We start from the raw sequence: 25,015 nt of genomic DNA, 5'->3' as shown, positions 1-25,015 counted from the left end.
TCTGAATTCACTAAGGCCTTTGTAGCCAGATTGCCCTTCCTGCTATTATTCTGGTGGTGGGTTGGGACAGAGAATCCCTCAGGATGGCACCACACTTTGGTCCGTGGTCTAAACCAGTAAACCCTCTGGGCACTAGCAGTTGCTGACTCACCTCTTTGGCAGTGGCAGGAGTTTCCAGTTCTGCCACTGAGATTGGGGAGTGTTCTATTGTGGATCTAGACAGTCATAGCAGTCCTTGTCCGCAACTGGTGCTGGTGTCCCGTTTGCAGACCTAAAGGATTTTCTTAGGGGTGGCAAATCTCTGCTGTGTTGTAAGCCCAGGGTTAACTACAGGCCTGTTTGGATCATGTCTCACACTATAACTTGATCAGAACATGAGCAAGCTTCCTGTCCAGTTCATTCCTGAATACTCTTTGGGATACAGGAATCCTCACTACCCATAACCCTATGATACTCCTTCCCAGCCACTTCCAACATTTTGACTGTTTGTGGTTTGCAACTATTCTTCTAGTGCCAATTTCTGACTTGGAAATAACCTGGATGCCCAGAACAGGAACCTGCTCAAGTTAGCTTAAAGAAAAGGGGATTTGTGTAGAGTGTATTTTCATGTAGCACAATTGTAGAAGTGGAAAAGTGGTCATGCCACAGATCTTCCATCTCTGAGGTTGCAGGATCAACTCCTATCCTGCTTCTCTGTGCTTGTCTGCTGCCTGGGACCACATTCTGGCATCCTCTAAAAGATACTTGGCTTCTATAAAGCACACAGTTCTGCTCCCTGACAACCAGGACCAGGCCTTGGCCCCAACTCCAAATAACCCACTGTTTCCTTACCCAACACCATCCTGACTATGGAATCTGCCTCTCGGTTCAGATTCTCTAATGTGAGACCTGTTTGGCTCAGGATAGGTCAGGTGTCCCCTCCTGCTCCAATCATATATAGCCCAGGTGGGGATAGGGTATGTTGTCATATACATGGCTACTCAGACCCACCAGATACTAGGGTTGGGGAGGGAGACATATACTAAGAAGCTATGGTGCTTCTGGGGTGTGGAATGCTAAAGCTCTGGAACACAAAAAAGTTCATCAAAATAAGACTTCCTCTATGTTTTATCCCAATAGCTACCCCATCTTCACCCTCCCCAGACACCACCCCATACCCCACCTCCCAGCCCACTTTTCCACCTCCCTCACAACCTACCTTGCCCCATTTGCCCACCCTCCCTACACCCCCACTCTTCCCAAACCCTCCCCTACTTCTCCCCTTCCCTCTGAAAATTGATTTCCCATTGGGATTTTCTGTTCTACTTCACATTTCTGAATTTACTGAGGGCTTTGCAGCCAGATTCCCCTCCCACAGCGGAAGCAAATTTCCCTCCTTGAAAAATTCACAGCTTTACACCAAGGGCAGTCCCAATCCCCAGGCCTTCGAAATATGGGAGGTCTTCTCTGCTGATGGGGTTCGGAGTCTCTCCTGTCTCTTTGGGATTCTTGAGGGTCTGTTCCCTGGGACCCCACATCAGAACACAAGCTAACGTCAGAGGGCTTCCTGTTGGGAGATGTCTGAGATGGAGCTCTTGCTGTGCATGTTGCTGCTGGTGGGGATGGTGTGGGCGCAGGTGGGAAGGGGGATGAGGGGCATGAGTAGGAGTATGTGAATGAAGCAGGAAGCTGGACAGGAAGGGGTGATGGTGAGACTCTGGATGCAGGCTGGAGGGTTCCAGGGAAATAAAACATGGTTGTTTCCACTGACCTGAGATCTCCCTCCCTCTGCCCACCAGAGGTGTAATTTTTCTGCTCCTCAGCTCCAGGAGGTTGCACAAAGCCTCTGCCCAGCTTCTTGGTGGCCTCTGTTCCTTCCACATCCTTTTGTCTTCTTCCTCTTCCTGTGGTGCCAGCAACTGTAGCAGAAGTAGCAGCAGCTCCTGCCTCCTCTTCCTCCTTGTGTGCTCTTTCTGTTTCAGCCCCACTGGCAGTGGCCAGATCTGATTCCTCTGCGACCTGGACCCACTCCTGCTTCCGTGGAGACTCCAGCTCCTGGAGAAAAGTAGGCAGGATTAAGACCTATTCTGGGGGCAGCGAGAGGGTGGGGCAGGGAAATGGGGCCAGGAGATGGGGCAGGGACCAATAGAGGTAATCTTACAGCCCGGAGGAGCTTCCACCTCAGGAGGTCCCTTTCCTTTTGCATCTCTGCCAGGTTTGCTTGTGTCTGCCGCAGCCTGAAGGCTGCCTCCCTGCGCTCCATCTCCTGCTGCGCTGTGTGCTCCTTTAGGTCTGAGGCCAGGGCCTGTGCAGCGGACTTGTGCAGTTTGGTGAAGTTCTGCAACCAGTGCACCCTGCACCCATGTAACTGGCTCTGCCTGCAGGCAAAGCGCATACCTAGGGCCAGGCTGCTCCAGGCACAGGCATCTTTGGCCTCACTGGGCACCGCGTTGTCGTCTAGGATGTCCCTGAGCTTGTTCTCCACCGCCTCCCAGGACAGGGCTATATTCTCGAGGTAGAACTCAGGGCCTTTTGTGTGCCCGCCCATCTTCTCATTGATGAAGGCCACAACATTGTTGTGCTGGAACCCACTGCTGGCATCGTCAGGTTTCAAGGCCATGATGGCCGAGGGCGTTAGAGGGTTGGCTGGTTCTGTGGGATGAATCAACTAGTTGCTCTTTCCCGTCCCCTTTTGCCCCTCCCCCCTCAGTCTCTTCCCATCTTATCTCCCTGCCCTGCCCCGCCCCACCTCACCCTCCTCGGACCCTCATAAAGACACCCCACCTTACCCCGACCGGCCTTCCCGCCATAGTACACTTCTCACCAGGCCTCACTTCCCTAGCTGGTGTTAGTGGAGGTGTGGACCTATGACGCTTGACTAACTTACCAAAAAAAGAAAGCGCACCTCTCTTCCTCTAGGGGCTCGGAGGAAAGGAAGTCTTGGGGCCAACCCTCCAGGCTTTACCCTGGGACTGTTCCAACTTCCAGAGACAGTGGGGGTGGGAAGGAAAGCATGAGGAAAGTCCCTCTCAAACTTCAGGACATAAGAGAACCTGCCACATTGTTGAAAGTCATCAAAGGCGGGAAACAACAGTAGTGGTCAGAAATATATAATCAAGTACGAAATATAATCAAGTGCAAAAACTTTAACCCCCCACTCTCCACCCCACCATAATGGTTTATTCCACTTCAGGGGCCCCGCCCCTCCCAGAGGTGGAATATTCAAGAACAGGAAAAAGCAACCCCCCACCCCCAAGATTCTGCATCTCCTAATCCAGACGCTCCTGAACTAGAATATGAAGGTCAGAAAATTTTTTTTTATGTAAAGGGCCAGGTGGTAATCATTTGAGACTTTGGAGGCAAAAGAACTCTGTCCTAACTACTTGCAGCATAAAAGCAGTTATAAAAAGTACTTGAAGAAATAAGTGTGGCTATATTCCAGTAAAACTTTATAAAAATAGGCAGCTGGCAGGATTTAGACCAACTTCTGGTCTAGACTCATATTTCCTGCATATCCCAAAGATACCGAAAATCCAAATATTCACCCTTTCCTACTAGAGATGATTCTCCTCCTATATTCCTGTGTTCAGGATAGAAACCTCAAAACTGTCAACACCACTTGCCTTAAATCACATTAGCAGATTGGCATCCGAGTCTTCTTGCTACTACCTTAGAAACATCTTTTGACATCCATTTCCATTTAGAGAATGCCTGCATTGGCTTCTAAATAATCTCCCTAATTTTAATATCTTTCTAACTCCTAATCTTTCCTATGATTATGATATTTTCAAGCTTAAAAATATTTGATGACTTCCTGTGACACACTCCTTGGTCCAATACTAGAATCTTACTTTAGTTTACCTTTCTAATTTAACTCTCTTTATTCTCTTTTCTGTGCCGTCATTTATACACTGAAGAGACTGGCCATGCAGAGATACACTCATTTTGGGTTTTAGTTTATTTTTCTATTTGAAAAATGAGAAAATCATTATTTATTGTATAGAAATTATGTTTTGTTCTACGAACTACATTGAAATAGATAGCATTTCTTCTTGAAGGTTCTTGTGTCAGATAGAGAAAAAAATGTATCAGGCATCAAAACATTACTTAAGAAGGTGGTTAAATCCCAGAGGTTTAACTCCCACTGTTTTAGGTCTCGTTTTATTTATTTATTTATTTTAAAGATTTTATTTATTTATTGGTCAGAGAGAGAGAGAGAGAGCGAGCATAGGCAGACAGATCGGCAGGCAAAGACAGAGGGAGAAGCAGGCTCCCCACCGAGCAGAGAGCCCCTTGTGGGATAAGATCCCAGGATGCTGGGATCATGACCTGAGCGGAAGGCAGCCGCTTAACCAACTGAGCCACCCAGGCATCCCTTAGGTCTCGTTTTAAACTGTTATTATTTTTTTTTCAGTTTGTGTATTTTTAATTATTAGTCTTAAATGGAAAGGGGTTTTTGTTTTGGCTTGTTCAGCAGTGACTTCTGTAGAAAGATCATTCAGGAGATGATGTAGAAATTGGAATGGCAAGGAAATACAGGGAGATAGTGGAGTCAAAGAGACCCATTAGGGGGATGTCACAGTAATTCAATATGTAAACAAAGGCAGTGGATGTTAGAATGGAGAGAAGAATGTAGAGAACTCTTTGGTTGATAGAATTCATAGGAATGTCAGGGAGAAGGATGAGAAAATGAGTAGGGTAATTTCCAGATTTCTGATACACTGAAGGAACTAAACAGCAATGCTGTAGACTTAGATGGAGAATGAAAGAGAAGCTGTTTGGGAGGGAGTACACCTGTACACAAACTGATATTGAGATACCTAGGGGGCATCCTAGTAGAGATACCCCACAGGCAGTTAGATATATAAGTCTAGTACTTAGGAAAGACATCCGGACTGGAGATATAGTATTGAAAAGTGGATGCTGGGTTCCAAGTAGTGGTTGAAATAATCCAGGGAGAAGATACAGAGCAAGAAGGACAGGGTGCTGAGGACATTTCTCTTCTTACCACTCTCCACTCTCACTGATGGTTTTATAGCAGCTGACTTGCTTACTCCTTGGCCTTCTATGCTTCTGTCCTCAGAATATTTTTCACCCTTTTCTATTCCTTCCATAACACTGTAAATATGGACCAGTTTGTGATCACTTGTAACTATATGCTACCATTTTTCCACTTCTGCTTAGAAATACGTTTAGAAGATTAAAGCCATTCTTTTAAGTTTTAATTTAAATTCCAGTTAGTGAGCATACAGTGTAATATTAGTTTCACGTGTACAATATAGGGATTCAGCACTCCCGTACATCACCCAGTGCCCATCACAAGTGCACTTCTTAATCTCCATCATCTATTTCACCTGTTCCCCATCTACCTCCACTCTGGTAACCATCAGTTTGTTCTCTATAGGTAAGAGTCCATTTATTGGTTTGTCTCTCTCTCTTTTTTCCCCTATGATCGTTTGTTTTGTTTCTTAAATTCCACGTATGAGAGAAATTACATAGTATTTGTCTTTCTCTGACTGACTTACTTTGCTTAGCATACTTTCTAGCTCTATCCATGTTGTTACAGCCAATGGCAAGATTTCATTCTTTTGTATGGCTGAGTAATATTCCATTGCATGTGTGTTTATGTGTGTGTGTGTGTGTGTATGTATATATGTATCACATTATTCTTTTGTCAGTCTGTGGACATTTGGTCCATTTCCATAATTTGGCTGCTGTAGATAATACTGCTATAAGCATTGGGGTGCCTGTATCACTTTGAATTAGTATTTTTGAATTCTTTGGGTAGATACCTAGTAGTACAATTGCTGGATCATAGGATAGTTCTATTTTTAAATTAAAGTAGTTCTAAATTTAAGTAGTTTTAAATTTAAATCGAGGAAAATCTTCCATACTACTTTCCAGAGTGGCTGCACTGGTTTGCATTACAACCAGTAGTGCTGGAGTGTTCCTTTTTCTCCACATCCTTCCCAGCACCTGTTGTTTCGTATATTGTTGATTTCAGCCATTCTGATAGGTGTGAGATGGTATCTCATTGTAGTTTTGACTTGCATATCCCTGATGATCAGTGATGTCAGCTGCTCATTTTAAAAATTGGATTATTCATTTTTTTGATTTTGAGTTTGTTAAGTTTTTTTTTTATAGATTTTGTATACTAACTCTTTCTCAGATACATCATTTGAAAATATCTTCTCCTATTCCAGACATTGTGTTTTAGTTTTGTTGATTGTTTCCTTTGATGTGTGAAAGCTTTTTATTTTGATGCAGCCTCAATAATTCGATTTTTGCTTTTTGTTTCCCTTGTCTCTGGAGACATGCATAGAAAGAAATTGCTATGGTCAATACCAAAGTGGTTACTGCTTGTGTTCTACTCTAGGATTTTAATGGTTTCCTGTTTCACATTTGGTTTTTAATCCTTTTTGAATTTATTTATTTTTTTTTTAAAGATTTTATTTATTTATTTGACAGAGAGAGATCACAAGCAGGCAGAGAGTGAGGCAGAGAGAGAGGAGGAAGCAGGCTCCCTGCTGAGCAGAGAGTCCGATGCGGGCCTCGATCCCAGGACCCTGAGATCATGACCTGAGCCGAAGGCAGCGGCTTAACCCACTGAGCCACCCAGGCGCCCTTGAATTTATTTTTGTGTGTAAGAAAGTGGTCCAGTTTCATTCTTTTGCATGTTCCTCTCCGGTTTTCCTAACATCTCATTTTTGGAGGAGACTTTTTCTAATTGAATCTTCTATACTGCTTTGTTGAAGATTAATTGACCATAGAATTGTGGGTTCATTTCTGGGTTTTCTAGTCTGTTCTATTGATCTATGTGTCTATTTTGTGCCAGTACCAAACTGTTTCCACCAATCAGCTTTGTAACATAATTTGTAATCTGGGATTGCAATGCCTCTAGCTTTGCTTCTCTTTTTCAAGGTCACTTTAGTAGTTCAGGGTCTTCTGTGGTTCCATACACATTTAAGGATTGTTCTAGCTCTGTGAAAAATGCTGATGGTATTTTGATAAGGATTGGTAAGGATTGTTCATTGCTTTGAGTAGTGTAGACTTTTTAACAATGTTTGTTCTCCAATCCATGAACATGCAATGTCTTTCAGTTTCTTTGTGTCGTCTTTAATTTCTTTCATCAGCATTTCATAGTTTTTTGAGTACCAGTCTTTCATCTCTTTAAGTTTATTCTTAGGTATCTTGTGGTTTTTGGTGTAATTGTAAATGGGATTGATTCCTTAATTTCTCTTTCTCCTGTTTCATTATTGGTCTATAGAGGTGCAACAGATTTCTGTATGTTGATTTTGTATCCTGCAACTTTACTGAATTGCATCAGTTTTAAAAATTTTTTGGTGGAGTCTTTCAGGTTTTCATATAGAGTACCACATCATCTGCAAATGGTGAAAGTTTGACTTCTTTCTTGCTGATTTGGATGCATTTTATTTTATTTTATTTTTGTTGTTTTTGTTGTCTGACTACCGTGACTAGAACTTGCAGAACTATGTTAAATAACGGTGGTGAGAGTGGGCATCCCTGTCTTGAGCCTTACTTTAGGGGAAAACTCTCAGTTTTTTCCCCATTGAGGATATTAACTGTGGCTTTTTCATGTATAGCCTTTATTTTGTTGAGGGTTGTTTCCTGTAAACCTACTTTGTTGAGGGTTTTTTTTTAAATTTAGTTTTTATTTTCAGCATAACATTATTCATTATTTTTGCACCACACCCAGTGCTCCATGCAATCCGTGCCCTCTATAATACCCACCACGTGGTACCCCAACCTCCCCTGCCCCTTCAAACCCCTTAGATTGTTTTTCAGAATCCATAGTCTCTCATGGTTCACCTCCCCTTCCAATTGAGGGTTTTTAATGAAGAATGATGTTGTAGTTTGTCAAACGCTTTTTCTGCATCCATTGAGAGGATCATATGGTTCTTATCCTTTCTTTTATTCTTGTGGTATTATCAGATTGATTTGCAAATCTGAACCACCCTTGCTGCCCAAGAACAGATCCTACTTGGTTGTGGTGAATGCTTCTTTTAATGTACTTTGGATTTGTTTTGCTAGTATTTCATTAAGAATTTTTGCATCCAGGGACACCTGGGTGGCTCAGTAGATTAAGCCTCTGCCTTTGGCTCAGGTCATGATCTCAGGGTCCTGGGATTGAGTCCCACATCAGGCTCTCTGCTCAGTGGGGAGCCTGCTTCCCCCCTCTCTCTCTGCCCGTCTCTCTGCCTACTTGTGATCTCTCTCTCTCTCTCTCTGTCAAAAAAATAAATATTTTTAAAAAATAAAATACCTTAAAAAAAGAATTTTTGCATCCATGTTCATCAGAGATATTGGCCTGTAGTTCTCTTTTTTAGGGAGTCTTTATCTGGTTTAGGTATTGGGGCAATGCTGGCCTCATAGAATGAATTTATATGTTTTTCTTCCTTTTCTATTTTTTGAAATAATTTGAAAAGTTTAGGTGTTAACTCTTCTTGCAATGTTTGGTAGAATTCTGCTGTGAAGCCGCCTGGCCCTGGACTTTAATTTGTTTGGAGATTTTTGATGACTGATTCAATTTTGTTGCTATTTGTCAGTCTAAGTTTTCTATTTCTCCCTGTTTCAGTATTGGTGGTTTATATGTTTCTAGGAATTAATCCATTTTTTCCAGGCTGTTCACAATTTGTTGGCATATAGTTTTTCATAATATTCTCTTATAGTTGTATTTCTGTGGTGTCAGTTATTATTTCTTCTCTTTCATTTGTGATTTTATTTGTTTGGGTCTTTTTTCTTTTGTATAAATCTGGCAAGAGGTTTATCAATTTCATTGATTATTTTTCCAAAGGACCAGCTTCTGGTTTCATTGATCTATTCTATTTTTTTTTTTAGTTTTTATATCATTTACATCTGTTTTATTATATTTTTATTTTAATTATACATTATTATGTAGCTATTATTCATTTATATTATATTCAATTAACCAACTTCTAGTACATCATTAGTTGTTGATATAGTGTTCAACATAGTTACATATAACACCCACTGCTCATCACTATATGTACTTTCCTTAATACCCATCACCTGGGTAGCCCATCCCCACCCACCTTCCTACTGTAACCCTCAGTTTGGTTCCAGGAGTCCAGGGTCTCCCATGGTTTCTCTCCTTCTCTGATTTCTTCCCATTCAGTTTTCTCTCCCTTCCCTTTTGGTCTTCCATGCTATTCCTCATTTTCTACATATGAGGGAAACCATAAGATAATTGTTTTTCTCTGTTTGACTTATTTTACTTAACATATATATTTTAAAAATATATTACTTTATTATAATTATTATATATTATAATCATTATTATTTCCTTCCTTTTGCTGGCTTTAGACTTCATTTATAATTTTTCTTGCTCTTTAATGTTAGGGTGTATATTTGAGATTTTTCTTTCTCCTTGAAGTAGGTCTCTGTTGATATAAATGTCCTTCTTAGGGATGCTTTTACTGCATCCCATATTTTTTGGACTGTTGTGTTTTCATTTTCATTTCTCTCCATGTATCTTTTAAAAAATGTCTTCAATTTCCTGGTTGACCCATTAGTTATTATTTATTTATTTGAGAGAGAGTGTGTGTGTGAGTGAGAGGGGAAGGGAGAGGGAGGAAGAACCAGAAGCAGACTCTGCGCTGAGCACAGAGCCCAGCCTGGAGCCCAAGCCCACAATCATGAGATCATGACCTGAGCTGAAACCAAGAGTTGGACACTTAACCAAATGAGCCACCCAGACACCCTGACACATTCATTGTTTAGTAGCATGTCATTTTGCCTCCATTTATTTTTGGTCTTTCCAATTTTTTTCTTGTGGTTGACTTCAAATTTCATTGTGTTGTGATCAGAAGATATGCATGGTAGGATCTCTGTCTTTTGATATTTGTTGAGGCTTGATTGTGACCTAATATTTGATCTATTCTGCATAAAGTCCCATGTGCACTTGAGTATGTATTCAGGATGAAATATTCTGAATGTATCTGTTAGTTCATCTGGTCTAGTGTGTCATTCAAAGCCATTGTTTCCTTCTTCGTTTTCTGTTTAGATGATCAGTCCACTGATGTAAGCGGGGTGTTAAAGTCTCTTAGGCACTTACTATTATTGTGTTATTAGCAATTAGTTTCTTTTTTGTTTGTTATTAGTTGTTTTATATATTTGGGTCCTCCCATGTTGGGTGGATAACTATTTACAATTATTAGATCTTCTTGTTGGGTTGTCCTCTTTATTATGATACAGTGCCCCTCTTCATCTCTTGGTAAAGTGTTTGTTTTAAAGTCTAGTTTGTACAATGTAAGTTTTGCCCCTCTGGCTTTCTTTTGATGTCCATTTGATAACTGTTTCTCCTTGTATCTTTAGGTATAAAATGAGTCTTATTTAGGCAGCTTATAGATGGATTTTGTTTTTTAATCCATTCTGACACCCTATGTCTTTTGATTGTAGCTTTTAATCCATTTATATTCAAAGTAGTTATTGATAGGTATGTAGTTAGTGCTATTTTATTACTTGTTTTGTTATTGTTTCTGGAGATTTTCTCTGTTCCTTTCTTTTCTTCATCATTTTTGGTCTTACCTTTCCACTCAAAGAGACTCCTTTGGTATTTATTGCAGAGGGGTGGTTTAGTGTTCACAAACCCCTTTAGTTTTGTTTGTCGGGGAAACTATCTCTCCTTCTAGTCTGAATGATAGCCTTACTGGATAGTGTACTCTTTGCTACAGATTTTTCTCATTCAGCAATTTGAATATATCATGCTACTTTCTTCTTGTTTGCAATGTTTCTGTGAGATATCTCCAGCTAGTTTTATGGTTGTTCTCTTGTAAGTTAAGGATTTGTTTTGTCTTGCTGCTTTTAAGAATTTTTCTTGATCATGATATTTTATAAATTTAATCCCAATATGTCTTGGTGTTGGCCTGCTTTCATTGATTTTGATGGGAATTCTCTGTGCTCTTGAGTATGGTTGTCTGTTTACTTTCCCGGGGCTAGGGAAATTTTCAGCTATTATTTCCTCAAAGTTTCTGCCCCCTTTTCCCTCTCTTCTTCTTGGACTCCTATAATATGAATGTTATTATGTTTGAGAGAGTCACTGATTTCCCTAAGTCTATTCTCATTTTCCATAATTCTTCTTTTTCTCTTTTGTTCAGCTTTCTTATTTTCCATTATTTTGTTTTCTATATCACTGGTTTGTTCCTCTGCTTCTTCCATTCTACTGTTCATTGCATCATGCCTATTTCCAATCTCAGTGATTGAATCGCCACCTCTGACTGATTTTTTAACTCTTTTATCTCTGTGGTAATGGTCTCCCTGATGCCTTCTATTCTTTTCTCAAGTCCAGCAAATATCCATATAATTGTTGCTTTAAATTCTACATCAGTCTTATTACTTTTATCTGTTTCACTTAGATCTCTTCCGTGGCCTTATCTTGTTCTTTAATTTGGGATGAATTCCTCTGTCATGGCATTTTGTCTAAGACTCTGCTTTCTTCTCTGTGTTAGAAAAGCCAGTTATGTTTCCTGCTCCTGAGAGTAATGGCTTTATGAAGAAGAACTCATGTAATGTCCAGAGTCTGGCACATCAGGTTTGTTTCCCATGTGTACTGCATGTGCTCTGCTGTTGTGTTCTGGCTGCTCTTTCCTTCAGACTAGACATCTACAGAGGCTCTTCTTGCCTGCAGTTGCCAATGTTTGGTCCTTGGCCAGAATGTGGTGAGTTTAAACTAGGTGTACTCTGGTCTGTTTGTTAAATGAGACCTGACACTACTTTTACTAGAACTGAAGCCCTGCAGAACTCTCTGGTCTGGAGATATGGTGTGGGCTGGGGTTTCTGTTGGTTTCTGGGGAAGAGGCCTGTTGCACTGGGACTTAGAGAAGCTTGACTGAGAAGAACAGATCCACCAGAGTATAAGATGTGGGGCATGGTATAAGCATGTTAGGTAACTGGTGTTGGTGCTGTGCTGCATTCCTCAGGTGGCTCTGTGTTTATGCAGAGTGGCTGGGGAGGAAATGGTATCAGCTATTCGTGGAAATTCCAGAGGGGCATTTCCATGAATGCTGCCTCTCAAGGATGTGTCCCAAGAAGAGCAAATATCTTCCTGCTATGTGTCCCAAGCATTTTTCAGATTGCTGTTTCCACACTGCCCACCTCCTAGTTATTTGCTTTCCATCTGTCCAGGAACAATGCAGAACCCTCTCAACTCTATCCCAGCCAACCCCACTGACCTTTAAAACTCCAGACTTTAAGCCTCGGTGGTTGTAAAAGCTCATGAAAATCAGCCCTTCTTGTTTTCCCAGGCAATGACTTTAGGGAAATGTTTTTCTTGTGTGTTCCCATGTGTGCTCTATTCTCTTACCCTTCTCTATGAGCACAGCTCCCTCTCCTCCACAGCATCAGCAATCCACTTCTCCTTTAAAACACGTTTGTACTTCCTACCTTCTTTCATGTGGCTTTTTCTCTCTTTTTAGTTGTGGATTTTGTTTTATAAAACTTCCAGTTGATTTCTGGGGTATTTAGAATGATTTGATAATTATCTAATGTGTTCATGGGACAATACAAGCCTAGGGTCCTTCTCCTCTGTCCCCATTTTCTCTTCTCCCGCTAGTAAGTAATTTCTTTTGGAGAAGAGAGAAAATGAAGACAGGGAATCCTGTTAAGATTTTACTTTAATTGTGCAGGAAAAACATGATAACAGCTTGAACTGTGGTAGGATGTAGTTGAAATATCAGATAAGGAAAGAATTTTGAAACAGAATTAGCACAACTTGTTAAACAATTGTACACAAGGAATAAATAGGGGAAGTGGAAAGGAGGATGATTTTGAGGCATCTGATTTGAGAAACTAGGTGGTGTGATTAGTGATGCCTCTCATCATAATAGATATTATAGGAAGAAAGACAGACTATAGGGAAGAGATAATAACTTTAGTTTGGGACTGGTAAGTGTCTTCATGACAATCATATGGATATACTTGGCTAGATCTTAGGAGAGAGGACAGAACTGGAGAAAAATATTATGAGCTTGGATGTCTTTAGCACTTGGTTTGTGGTTGAAATTTAGTGCTAGAACACTTAGTGCTGAAGATGAATGCTAGAGGGAGAGAAGAATACAAACAAATAAAACAGAGGAAGTAATCATGAGGCCTGGGGGAAGATGGGAAACTTTTTTGGAAATAGGTTGAGGATGATAAGACAGTAATATAGTAGTAAGGAATGATCAGAGATGTAGACAATCATAAGAGAGATATCTTAGAAGTAAGAAGAGATTCAGAAAGTTGGAGGAAATTTTTCAAGCGTCAAATAATGTACAGAGGTCAGATAGGATGAGGGTGAACAAGAGTTCATTAGATTTGGCTAATAAGATATCCTTAGTGAGAGTTGTGATAGAAATTCAATAGAATGTTAGGGCAGAAGCCAAATGATAGTGGGTCATAGAGTGGTGTTAGAGCAGCATGCAGAAATTTTGATTGTTGACAAGTCATTCAAAATCTTTGGTAGTGACAGCTATAGTAAGTAGTCAGGATTCAGAAAGTAGATCTTGGTGTCATAGGGTATGACAGCTTAGTTGCTAAGACATTTAATAAATAATTACAGCACAAAGACAAGAGTAATACTCTGGCATCTACTGTATGGGGAGGGAGATAACTATATGTAAGAAAAGTGTGCTTTTGAAGAATTTGAAATGTAACTCAGGCAATAAAGCAAAACTTTTGTGAATACTATAGGAATAATTACAAAATAACATATTGCTAGATTTAAATAGTGTGCTCTAAATAAAAAGCACTGAAGAAATAAGAAATAGTTATTAGAGTTAGTGAAATTGGTTGAGGAAGTTTTCTAGAGGAGAGTTTTGTTTTTGTTTTTAACAGAAATGACAGGGTTCTCCAAAGGTTTCTGAAGAGCATTTTGGTTATGGTATGATGTGAAGCTGATTGATTCTTTTAAAATTTTCTTCAACCAAATAATAAAGCAGGGGTCACTCATAAAATGTTGGGGATGATGGTGATGGCAGGGAATGTTTTGAGTTTACTCTGATTATTCCCTTACCTTTACCACATTTCAGTCAGTTATTGGCAGACAGATTTTAAACTAGCTACTTATTCCCTTAGGTGGCAGATTGCAATTACTTTCCTTGTGAATAGTTACTTAAACTTATCACCGGAAAGATCTGTAATTCTCAATTATCTATGAATGCATTATCTCATATATATAACTTTTTCTTGATTAGGTACCTGACTTAAATGCTCAACCCCCAAATAAAAGTTTGTTTTGAAATCAAGGTGTATGACATTTCAGTAATAAAATTTTATTTTAGGTAAGTAGGGTTTTTTTTGTTGTTTTTGTTTAATTTTTAATTTTTTTAATAAACATATAATGAATTATTAGCCCCAGGGGTACGGGTCTGTGAATCGCCAGCTTTACACACTTCAAAGCACTCACCATATCACATACCCTCCCCAATGTCCATAACCCCACCCCCCTCTCCCTATCCCCCTCCCCCCCCCACCACTCTCAGTTTGTTTTGTGACACTGAGAGTATCTTATGGTTTGTCTCCCTCCCGATCCCATCTTGTTTCATTTACCCTTTTCCTATCCCCCAAACCCCCATATTCTTCTCTACTTCCTCATATCAGGGAGATCATATGACAGTTGTTTTTCTCTGATTGACTTATTTTGCTAAGCATAATACCCTCTAGTTCCATCCCTGTCGTCACAAATGGCAAGATTTCATTTCTTTTGATGGCTACATAGTATTCCATTATATATACACACCACTTCTTCTTTATCCATTGGGCCTTTGATGGACATACAGGTTCTTTCCATAGTTTGTATTTTGTGGACATTGCTGCTATAAACATTCCGGTGCACGTGCCCCTTCGGATCACTACGTTTGTATCTTTAGGGTAAATACCCAGTAGTGCAATTGCTGGGTCGTAAGGTGGCTCTAATTTAAACCTTTTGAGGAACCTCATGCAGTTTTCCAGAATGGTTGCAGCAGCTTGCATTCCCACCAACAGTGTAGGAGGGTCCCCCTTTCTCTGCATCCTCACCAGCATCTGTCATTTCCTGACTTGTTCATTGTAGCCTTTCTGACTGGTGGGAGGTGGCATCCCATTGTGGTTTTGATTTGTATTTCCCTGATGCCGAGTGATGTGGAGCACTTTTTCATGTGTCTGTTGGCCATTTGAATGTCTTCTTTGCAGAAAAGTCTGGTCATGTCCTCTGCTCATTTCATTTCTTTTTTTTTTTTTAAATTTCTTTTCAGCATAACAGAATTCATTGTTTTTGCACCAAACCCAGTGCTCCATGCAATACGTGCCCTCCTCAATACTCATCACCTGGCTCCCCCAACCTCCCACCCCCCTGCCACTTCAAAACCCTCAGATTGTTTTTCAGAGTCCATAGTCTCTCATGGCTCACCTCTCCTTCCAATTTCCCTCAACTCCCTTCTCCTCTCCATCTCCCTGTGTCCTCCATGTTGTTTGTTATGCTCCACAAATAAGTGAAGCCATATGAAAATTGACTCTCTCTGCTTGACTTATTTCACTCAGCGTAATCTCTTCCAGTCTCGTCCATGTTGCTACAGAAGTTGGGTATTCATCCTTTCTGATGGAGGCATACTACTCCATAGTGTATATGGAATGCATCTTCCTTATCCATTCGTCCATTGAAGGGCATCTTGGTTCTTTCCAAAGTCTGGCGACCGTGGCCATTGCTGCTATAAACATTGGGGTACAGATGGCCCTTCTTTTCACTACATCTGTATCTTTGGGGTAAATACCCAGTAGTGCAATGGCAGGGTCATAGGGAAGCTCTATTTTTAATTTCTTGAGGAATCTCCACACTGTTCTCCAAAGTGGCTGCACCAACTTGCATTCCCACCAACAGTGGAAGAGGGTTCCCCTTTCTTCACATTCTCTCCGAAACACGTTGTTTCCTGTCTTGTTAATTTGGGCCATTCTAACTGGTGTAAGGTGGTATCTCAATGTGGTTTTAATTTGAATCTCCCTGATGGCTAATGATGATGAACATTTTTTCATGTGTCTGATAGCCATTTGTATGTCTTCATTGGAGAAATGTCTGTTCATATCTTCTGCCCATGTTTTGATATGATTATCTGTTTTGTGTGTGTTGAGTTTGAGGAGTTCTTTATAGATCCTGGATGTCAACCTTTGTCTGTATTGTCATTTGAAAATATCTTCTCCCATTCTGTGGGTTGCCTCTTTGTTTTGCTGACTGTTTCCTTTGCTGTGCAGAAGCTTTTGATCTTGATGAAGTCCCAAAAGTTAATTTTTGTTTTTGTTTCCTTTGCCTTTGGAGACATATCTTGAAAGAAGTTGCTGTGGCTGATATCGAAGAGGTTACTGCCTATGTTCTCCTCTAGGATTCTGATGGATTCCTGTCTCACGTTGAGATCTTTTACCCATTGCGAGTTTATCTTTGTGTATGGTGTAAGAGAATGGTCGAGTTTCATTCTTCTATATATAGCTGTCCAATTTTCCCAGCACCATTTATTGAAGAGACTGTCTTTTTTCCACTGTATATTTTTTCCTGCTTTGTCGAAGGTTATTTAACCATAGAGTTGAGGGTCCATATCTGGGCTCTCTACTCTGTTCCACAGGTCTGTGTGTCTGTTTTTATGCCAGTACCATGCTGTCTTGGTGATCACAGCTTTGTAATAAAGCTTGAAATCAGGTAACGTGATGCCCCCAGTTTTATTTTTTTTTTTTCAACATTTCCTTAGTGATTCGGGGTCTCTTCTGGTTCCATACAAATTTTTGGATCATTTGCTCCAGCTCCTTAAAGAATACTGGTGGAATTTTGATCGGAATGGCATTAAAAGCATAGATTGCTCTAGGCAGTATAGACATTTTAACAATGTTTATTCTTCTGATCCAAGAGCATGGAATGGTCTTCCATCTTTTTGTGTCTTCTTCAATTTCTTTCATGAGTGTTCTGTAGTTCCTCGAATACAGATCCTTTACCTCTTTGATTACGTTTATTCCCAGGTATCTTATGGTTGTTGGTCCTATAGTAGATGGAATCGATTCTCTAATGTCCCTTTCTGAATTTTCATTGTTAGTGTATAAGAAAGCCACTGATTTCTATACATTGACTTTGTATCCTGTCACGTTGCTGAATTGCTGTATGAGTTCTAATAGTTTGGGGGTGGACTCTTTTGGGTTTTCCATATAAAGAATCATGTCATCTGCAAAGAGAGAGAGTTTGACTTCTTCATTGCCAATTTGGATACCTTTTATTTCTCTTTGTTGTCTGATTGCTGTTGCTAGGACTTCTAATACTATGCTGAACAAGAGTGGTGAAAGTGGGCATTCTTGTCTTGTTCCTGATCTCAACGGGAAGGCTGCAAGCTTTTTCCCATTGAGGATGATATTTGCTGTGGGTCTTTCATAGATTTTATGAAGTTCAGGAATGTTCCCTCTATCCCTATACTTTAAAGCATTTTAATCAGGAACGGATGCTGGATTTTGTCAAATGCTTCTTCTGCATCCATTGAGAGGACCACGTGGTTCTTGTCTCTTCTCTTATTGATTTGTTCTATCACATTGATTGATTTTGAATGTTGAACCATCCTTGTAACCCAGGGATGAATCCCACCTGGTCATGGTGGATAATCTTTTTAATGTGCTGTCGGATCCTTTTTGCTAGGATCTTGTTGAGAATCTTGGCATCCATGTTCATCAGTGATATTGGTCTGAAATTTTCCTTTTTGGTAGGGTCTTTGCCTGGTTTGGGGATCAGGGTAATGCTGGCTTCATAGAAAGAGTCTGGAAGTTTTCCTTCTGCTTCAATTTTTTGAAACAGTTTCAGGAGAATAGGTGTTATTTCTTCTTTGAAAGTTTGGTAGAATTCCCCAGGGAATCCGTCAGGTCCTGGGCTCTTGTTTTTTGGGAGGTTTTTGATCACTGCTTCAATCTCATTACTAGATATCAGTCTATTCAGGTTGTTAATTTTTTCCTGGTTCAATTTTGGGAGTTTATAGTTTTCCAGGAATGCATCCATTTCCTCTAGGTTGTTTAAGTTATTGGCATATAACTGTTAATAATAACTTCTGATGATTGTTTCTACTTCCTTGGTGTTAGTTGTGATCTCTCCCTTTTCATTCATAATTTTATTGATTTGAGCTTTTTCTCTTTTCTTTTGTATTAGTGTGGCCAATGGTTTACCGATCTTATTGATTCCTTCAAAAAAAACAGTTTCATGTTTCATTGATACTTTCTACTGTATCTCTAGTTTCTACCTCATTGATCTCTGCTCTAATCTTGATTATTTCCCTTCTTATGTGTGGAGTTGGTTTGATTTGTTGTTGATTCTCCAGTTCTTTAAGGTGTAGACACAGCCGGTGTATTCTGGATTTTTCAATTTTTTTGAGGGAGGCTTGGATGGCTATGTATTTCCCCCTTAGGATCACCTTTGCTGTATCTCATAGGTTTTGGACTGAAGTGTCTTCATTCTCATTTGTTTCCATGAATTGTTTACGTTCTTCTTTGATCACCTGGTTGATCCAAGCATTCTTAAGCAAGGTGGTCTTTAGCTTCCAGGTATTTGAGTTCCTTCCAAACTTTTCCTTGTGATTGAGCTCCAGTTTCAAAGCATTGTGATCTGAGAATATGCAGGGAATAATCTCAGTCTTTTGGTATCAGTTGAGTCCTGATTTGTGAGCCAGTCTGTGGTCTATTCTTGAGAAGGTTCCATGTACACTTGAGAAGAATGAATATTCTGTTGCTTTAGGGTGGAATGTTCTGTATATATCTATGAGATCCATCTTGTCCAATGTGTCATTCAATGCTCTTGTTTCTTTATTGATTTTCTGCTTGGATGATCTGTCTATTACTTGAGTGGCGTGTTAAGATCTCCTACTATTAATGTATTTATATCAATATGACTCTTGATCTTGATTAATAGTTTTCTTATGTAATTGGCTGCTCCCATATTGGCAGCATAGATATTTACAATTGTTAGATCATCTTGGGGGATAGTCCCTTTAAGAACTATGTAGTGTCCTCCTGTATCTCTGACTACAGTCTTTCGTTTAAAATCTAATTCATCTGATATGAGAATCGCTACCCCGCCCTTCTTTTGAGGCCCATTGGCATGAAAGATGCTTCTCCATCCCTTCACTTTCAGTCTGGGTGTATCCTTAGGTTCAAAGTGGGTCTCTTGTAGACAACATATGGATGGGTCCTGTCGTTTTATCCAATCAGCAACCCTATGTCATTTTATGAGTGCATTTAGGCCATTCACATGGAGAGTGATTATTGATAGATACGTTTTTATTGACATTGTGTTACCTTTGAAGTCTTTCTTTCTGTAGATTGTCTCTATATTTCTGTTCAATGATATTCTTAGGATTTTTTCTCTTTTATAGAACCCCCCTTAATATTTTCTGCAGGGTTGGCTTGGTGGTCGCATACTCTTTTAAGCCTTGCCGGTCTTGGAAACTCTTTATCTCTCCATCCATTTTGAATGTCATTCTTGCTGGATAAAGTATTCTTGGCTGCATGTTCTTCTCATTTATTGCCCCGAATATATCTTGCCAGCCTTTTCTGGCTTGCCAGGTTTCTGTGGACAAGTCTGACGTTATTGTGATGGGCTTTCCTCTGTACGTAAGGAGCTTCTTTGTCCTAGCTGCCTTCAAGAGGGCCTGCCTACAATTATAATTCCTCATTTTTACTATTAGGTGTCTTGAGGACTTTCAAGAATCTATAATCTTGGAGGGAGACTGTTCTGCCTCTAGTACATGAACACTGGTTCCATTCCTCTGCCCATTTCTTGATTGGATTATTTGCTCTTTGGGTTTTGAGTTTGTTATGTTCTTTATATTTTGGATACTAGCCCTTTATCTGATATGTCATTTACAAATATTTTCTCCCATTCTGTCAGTTGTCTTTTGGTTTTGTTAACTATTTCCTTTGTTGTGCAAAAGCTTTTGATTTTGATGAAGCCCCAATAGTTCATTTGTGCCCTTGCTTCCCTTGCCTTTGGTGATGTTCCTAGGAAGAAGTTGCTGTGGCTGAGGTCGAAGAGGTTACTGCCTGTGTTCTCCTTAAGGATTTTGATGGATTCCTTTCTCACATTGAGGTCCTTCATCCATTTTGCGTCTATTTTCATGTGCGGTGTAAGGAAATTGCCCAGTTTCATTTTTCTGCATGTGGCTGTCCAATTTTCCCAACACCATTTGTTGAAGAGACTGTCTTTATTCCATTGGGCATTCTTTCCTGCTTTGTTGAAGATTAGTTGACCATAGAGCTGAGGGTCTGTTTCTGGGCTCTCTATTCTGTTCTGTTGATCTATGTGTCTGTTTTTGTGCCAGTACTATACTGTCTTGATGATGACAGCTTTGTAATAAAGCTTGAAGTCTGGAATTATGATGCCACCAAGTTTGGTTTTCTTTTTCAACATTCTTCTGGCTATTTGGGGTCTTTTCTGGTTCCATATAAATTTTAGGATTATTTGTTCCATTTCTTTGAAAAAAATGGATGGGATTTTGGTAGGGATTGCATTAAATGTGTAGATTGTTAAGCAAGTAGTTTTTAGAATATATAAAATTTCCACTATAATCTGGTTCATTGGCTGCTCTCTTTTTAAACAACAAAAAACAAAACATCTTTTTTTAAAAAAATTATTTTAGGGGCCCCTGGGTGGCTCAAGTGGATTAAAGCCTCTGCCTTTGGCTCAGGTCATGATCTCATGGTCCTAGGATCGACTCCCATGTCAGGCTCTCTGCTCAGCGGGGAGCCTGCTTCCTCCTCTGTCTCTCTGCCTGCCTTTCTGCCTGCTTGTCTGTCAAATAAATAAATAAAATCTTTAAAAAAAGAATTATTTTATTTTTTCAGTATTCCAAGATTCATTGTTTATGCACCACACCCAGTGCTCCATGCAATATGTGCCTCCTTAATACCACCCCCAGGTTAACACCACCCACACTCCCATCCCCTCCAAAACCTTCAGTTTGTTTCTCAGAGTCCACAGTCTTTCATGTTCATCTCCCCCTCTGATTTCCTCCAATCACTTTTCCTTTCCTTCTCCTAATGTCCCCCATATTATTCCTTATGCTCCACAAAAAAACAAAACATCTTGATTTAAATTACAGTTTGGCTTGAGAGTCAGTAGATGGTGTATTAATAGTGGTGATGATATTAAAAAGTGTTAATTTTTATTGAGCACTTTCCATAAACTAGGTACTATGCTGAGCATCTTAAATGAACTGTCTCATTGTTGGAAGACAATTCTCCATGGATCTCTTGCACTTTTATATGTTTTATGACAGAGGCACTCACTATCCCTTTTCCCAGATTACCTTTTCAAGGATGTATATACAGAGAACAGTCACAAAAGATAGAAAATAGTGTCTTTCACCAGAGCAAAGGGAAGGTTTGCTTACAGCCTTGGAAAATATAGCTAGTGGCTCCCTTTGGAGCAAAGGGCAGGCATGCTTATGACCCATTATAAAAGGTTTGTATTTTCTAAACTTGGCACACTTATCCTTTAACGCAACCCACGGCTTGTGCAGGTGTCATTTGGCCCTCTTTGTATTGTCCTATAGGGATTGTTAGGGAAGAATCACAAATGCTGATACTTTGGCTACTTTCACTGTTTTGAATAATTAACTGTCTGTTTCTGACCCAGTAGTCTCTCATCTTTTACCAATACCCATGAAACAGGCAGCTTGAATTATTAGCTTGCAAGTATGGTAAAATCCCAGACCTTCACAGGTGTTAACACTTTTGTAATATAATAACCTTTCATGGATAACTTTTCTTTAATTTTCATTTTACATATACAAAAAAGAAGCTCAGTGACCTGTCTAGAGTTTCGAGGTTAGGATATGAGAGATCTGGGATATGAACCCAAAACTCTCTTCCTTCAGAGGCCACATTCTCAAGCAGTGAGCTACTCAAATCCAGTTCAATTCAAGTCTGTGAGTTGACCTTTTCTCTGAATGCATCATGAACCAGAAAGAAATTTTGAATAATCCTGATTTGGAGATAATCAGTGTCATGATGAAGGCTGAATGTTCATGTCAGCAGGTGAGAATAGTTAAAAAAGTATTCTGTTTATACCTCCAATAAATCCTTGATTGTTTATTATCAGGTTTCTGTCTAATGGAAAAAAATGCATAAAATCAAATCTAGTATATTGACATTCTTATAGACTAGAGATATCATTTTCAAATGGTGACACTTTTTGTTAAAAAAAAAAAACTAAAACAACTAAAAAAAAACCCCAAATATTCACAGCTCTAGATAAGATTAAACTATGCTAAAAAGGATAAAAATAAGTTTTTCAAAAGATCCTTTGTTTCCCCAACTTAGCACGGAAATTTTTGCTGTTGTTTTTTGTTTTGGGGGGCTCCCCATTGGGACAAGTCCCTTTTAAAAAAATTTTAATTCTAAGATAGTTAACATACAGTGTTACATTATTTTCAGGTGTATAATACAGTGAATCAACAATTCTGTTACGCGGTGCTCATCAAGATAAGTGTACTCTTAATCTCTTTCACCTCTTTCACCAATCCTCCCACTCACCTTCCCTCTGGTAATCATTTGTTCTCTATAGTTAAGGGTCTGTTTTTCGGTTCGTCTCTTTTTTTCCTTTTGTTCATTTATTTAGTTTCTATTTTTATTGCAGCATTATTTACGTAACATGGATATTTTTATGATTGTATTAAGTTTCTATCTGTTTTATCATACATATATAAGCAACATTGCACATAGCAGATGTTCAATGAATGTCATTTGAAGTATCTGAAAGGTTGTAGCTCCTCATAAAATGATAATATTAAGACATTGATCAGAGCTTTGCCTGTTCTCTTTCTTTTAAAAAATTTTATTTACTTATTTGCCAGACAGAGATCACAAGTAGGCAGAGAGGCAGGCAGAGATTGAGAGGGAGAAGCAGGCTCCCAGGGAGCCTGATGCAGGGCTCGATCCTAGGACCCTGGAATCATGACCTCAGTCGAAGGCAGAGCCTTTAATCCACTGAGCCACCCAGGTGCTCCTGTCCTACTCTTTCTTTTAAGGCTTTTTTTTTTTTTTAAAGAGATGTTTCAGATTCACAGTAAAATTGAGAGGAAGGTACAGAAATTTCCCATATACCTCCTGCCCCCACATATACATACCCTCTTATCTGCATCCTCTGCCATAGTGAACACCTGTTACAATTGATAAACCTGCATTGACATATCATTATCACCTAAAGTCCATAGTTTTCATTGTGGTTCACTCTTGTTGTACATGCTATGAATTTGGGTACATGTATAATGACATATATCATACAGAGTATTTCACTGCCCTTAAAGTCCTCTGTGTTCCACCTATTCATCCCTCCTCCCAACCTTGGGCAACCACTGATCTTTTTAGTGTTTCCATAGTTTTGCCTTTTCCAAAAGTTGGAATCCTACAGTATGTAGCTTTTTCAGATTGGCTTCTTTTACTTAGTAATATGCATTTAAGGTTTCTCCATATCTTTTCATGGCTTGAAAGAGCATTTCTTTATGGCACTTAATAGTATTCCACTGTGAAGATATGCCACAGTTTATTTACACGTTGATCTACTAAAAGATATCTTGGTTGCTTCCAAATTTTGGCAATTATGAAAAAAACTTCCACAAACATCTGTGGGTAGGCTTTTGTGTGGACATAATTTTTCTACTCCTTTGAACACCAATGGTAGATCATATGGTAAGGGTATATTTAGTTTTGTGGGAAAAAAAAAAACAGCCAAACTGTATTCCAAGTGGCTGTACCATTTTTCATTCCCATCAGCAATGAAAGAATTTCTATTGCCCCACATACTCACTAGCATTTGCTATTGTCAGTATTCTGGATTTGGGGCATTCTAATAGGTGTACAATTGTGGCTCATGTTTGTTTTCATTTGCATTTCCATGGTGACATATTATATACATCTTTTCAAATGCTTGCCATCTGTATATCTTACCTATTTGATGAGGTTTTTGTTAAGGTCTTTGATGTATTTAATTTTTTGTTTGTTTTCTTACTGTTGAGTTTAAAAAATTCTTTTTATATTTTGGATAATAGTCCTTGAATAGATGTGTCTTCTGCTAATATTTTCTCCCGGTCTGTGCTTCTCTGTTTCCTAATTCTGTTGGCATTGTCTACGGTAGAACAGAAGTTTTAACTTTTATTCACATTCAGTTATTTCTTTCATAGATCATGACTTTGATGTTGTAATTAAAAAAAAAATCATTGCCATGTCCAAGGTCATTTAGGTTTTCTCCTGTGTTTTTTCAGAATTTTATAGTTTTGCATTTTACATTTGCATTGCATTTAGTTCTGTGTTTTTACTAAATTGCATTAACATTTACATTTGCATTGCATTTAGTTCTGTGATCCATTTTGAATTATTTTTCATGATGGGTGTGAAGATCTGTATCTAGATTCCTTTTTTTTTTTTTTAGATTTGGATATCCAGTTTTGCCAATGCCATTTATCTATTTTTATTTTTTAAAAATTTATTTGAGAGAGAGAGAGAGAAGGAGAGGCAGAGGGAGAGGAAGAGAATCTCAAGATTTCCCGCTGAGCATGAAGCCCTACATGGGACTAAATCTCACAACACTGAGATCATTACCTAAGTTGAAACCAGGAGTCAGTTGCTTAATTGGTGAGCCACCCAGGCACTCCAGTACCATTCATTGAAAAGACATTCTTTGCTCCATTGTGTTGCCTTTGCTTCTCTCTCAAAGTTCAGTTGACTATATTTATGGAGGTCCATTTGCAGGCTTGATATTCTGTTCCATTTATGTGTTTGTCTGTTTTGTCTTAATTACTGTGGCTTTAAAGTAGGTGTTGAAAAAAATAATAAAGTAGGTGTTGAAGTCAGGTAGCATCAGTCCTCCAACTTTGTTGTTCGCAGTTCAGAAGAACTTTGTTCTTCTCAGTTTTTTAGTCATCATCATGTAGATCTTATAGGTTCTTTGTTAGGTATATACCTTACTTTGTTAGGTACGTACCTGAGGTATGACATTTTTGGGGTTTCTAATGTTAGTAGTATCATGTTATTAATT

General features: G+C 39.3%; 2 protein-coding genes across 2 annotated transcripts in view; one reads left to right on the top strand and one right to left on the bottom strand.

Moving 5' to 3' along the window:
• IL1RAPL2 (interleukin 1 receptor accessory protein like 2) overlaps positions 1-25,015 on the top strand; it is a 617,445-nt gene that overhangs the window by 15,600 nt on the left and 576,830 nt on the right. The gene's annotated exons all lie outside the window — the stretch shown is intronic.
• On the bottom strand, positions 1,263-2,893 carry TEX13A (testis expressed 13A). Its single transcript, XM_004778692.3, has 3 exons — positions 2,867-2,893; positions 2,141-2,631; positions 1,263-2,034 (listed from the first exon to the last, which is right to left on the bottom strand). Exons 2-3 carry the CDS (start codon positions 2,597-2,599, stop codon positions 1,321-1,323), a joined length of 1,173 nt encoding a protein of 390 aa, XP_004778749.1. The 5' UTR covers positions 2,600-2,631; positions 2,867-2,893; the 3' UTR covers positions 1,263-1,320.

This window comes from Mustela putorius, unplaced genomic scaffold (genome assembly GCF_011764305.1).
Source record: "Mustela putorius furo isolate JIRA1106 unplaced genomic scaffold, ASM1176430v1.1 tig00003901_pilon_pilon_pilon, whole genome shotgun sequence".
NCBI classification, from domain to species: domain Eukaryota; kingdom Metazoa; phylum Chordata; class Mammalia; order Carnivora; family Mustelidae; genus Mustela; species Mustela putorius.
The sequence above is the reverse complement of the archived record's forward strand: the minus strand, read 5'-3'. Positions and strand labels throughout refer to the sequence as shown.

Bases quoted from the DNA above. Each gene is read 5' to 3' on its own strand.
- TEX13A (XM_004778692.3), bottom strand. From the start codon at position 2,599: ATGGCCTTGAAACCTGACGATGCCAGCAGTGGGTTCCAGCACAACAAT. The intron at 2,035-2,140 runs GTAAGATTACCT...ACTTTTCTCCAG, and splicing joins GGTGGAAGCTCCTCCGGGCT to GAGCTGGAGTCTCCACGGAA.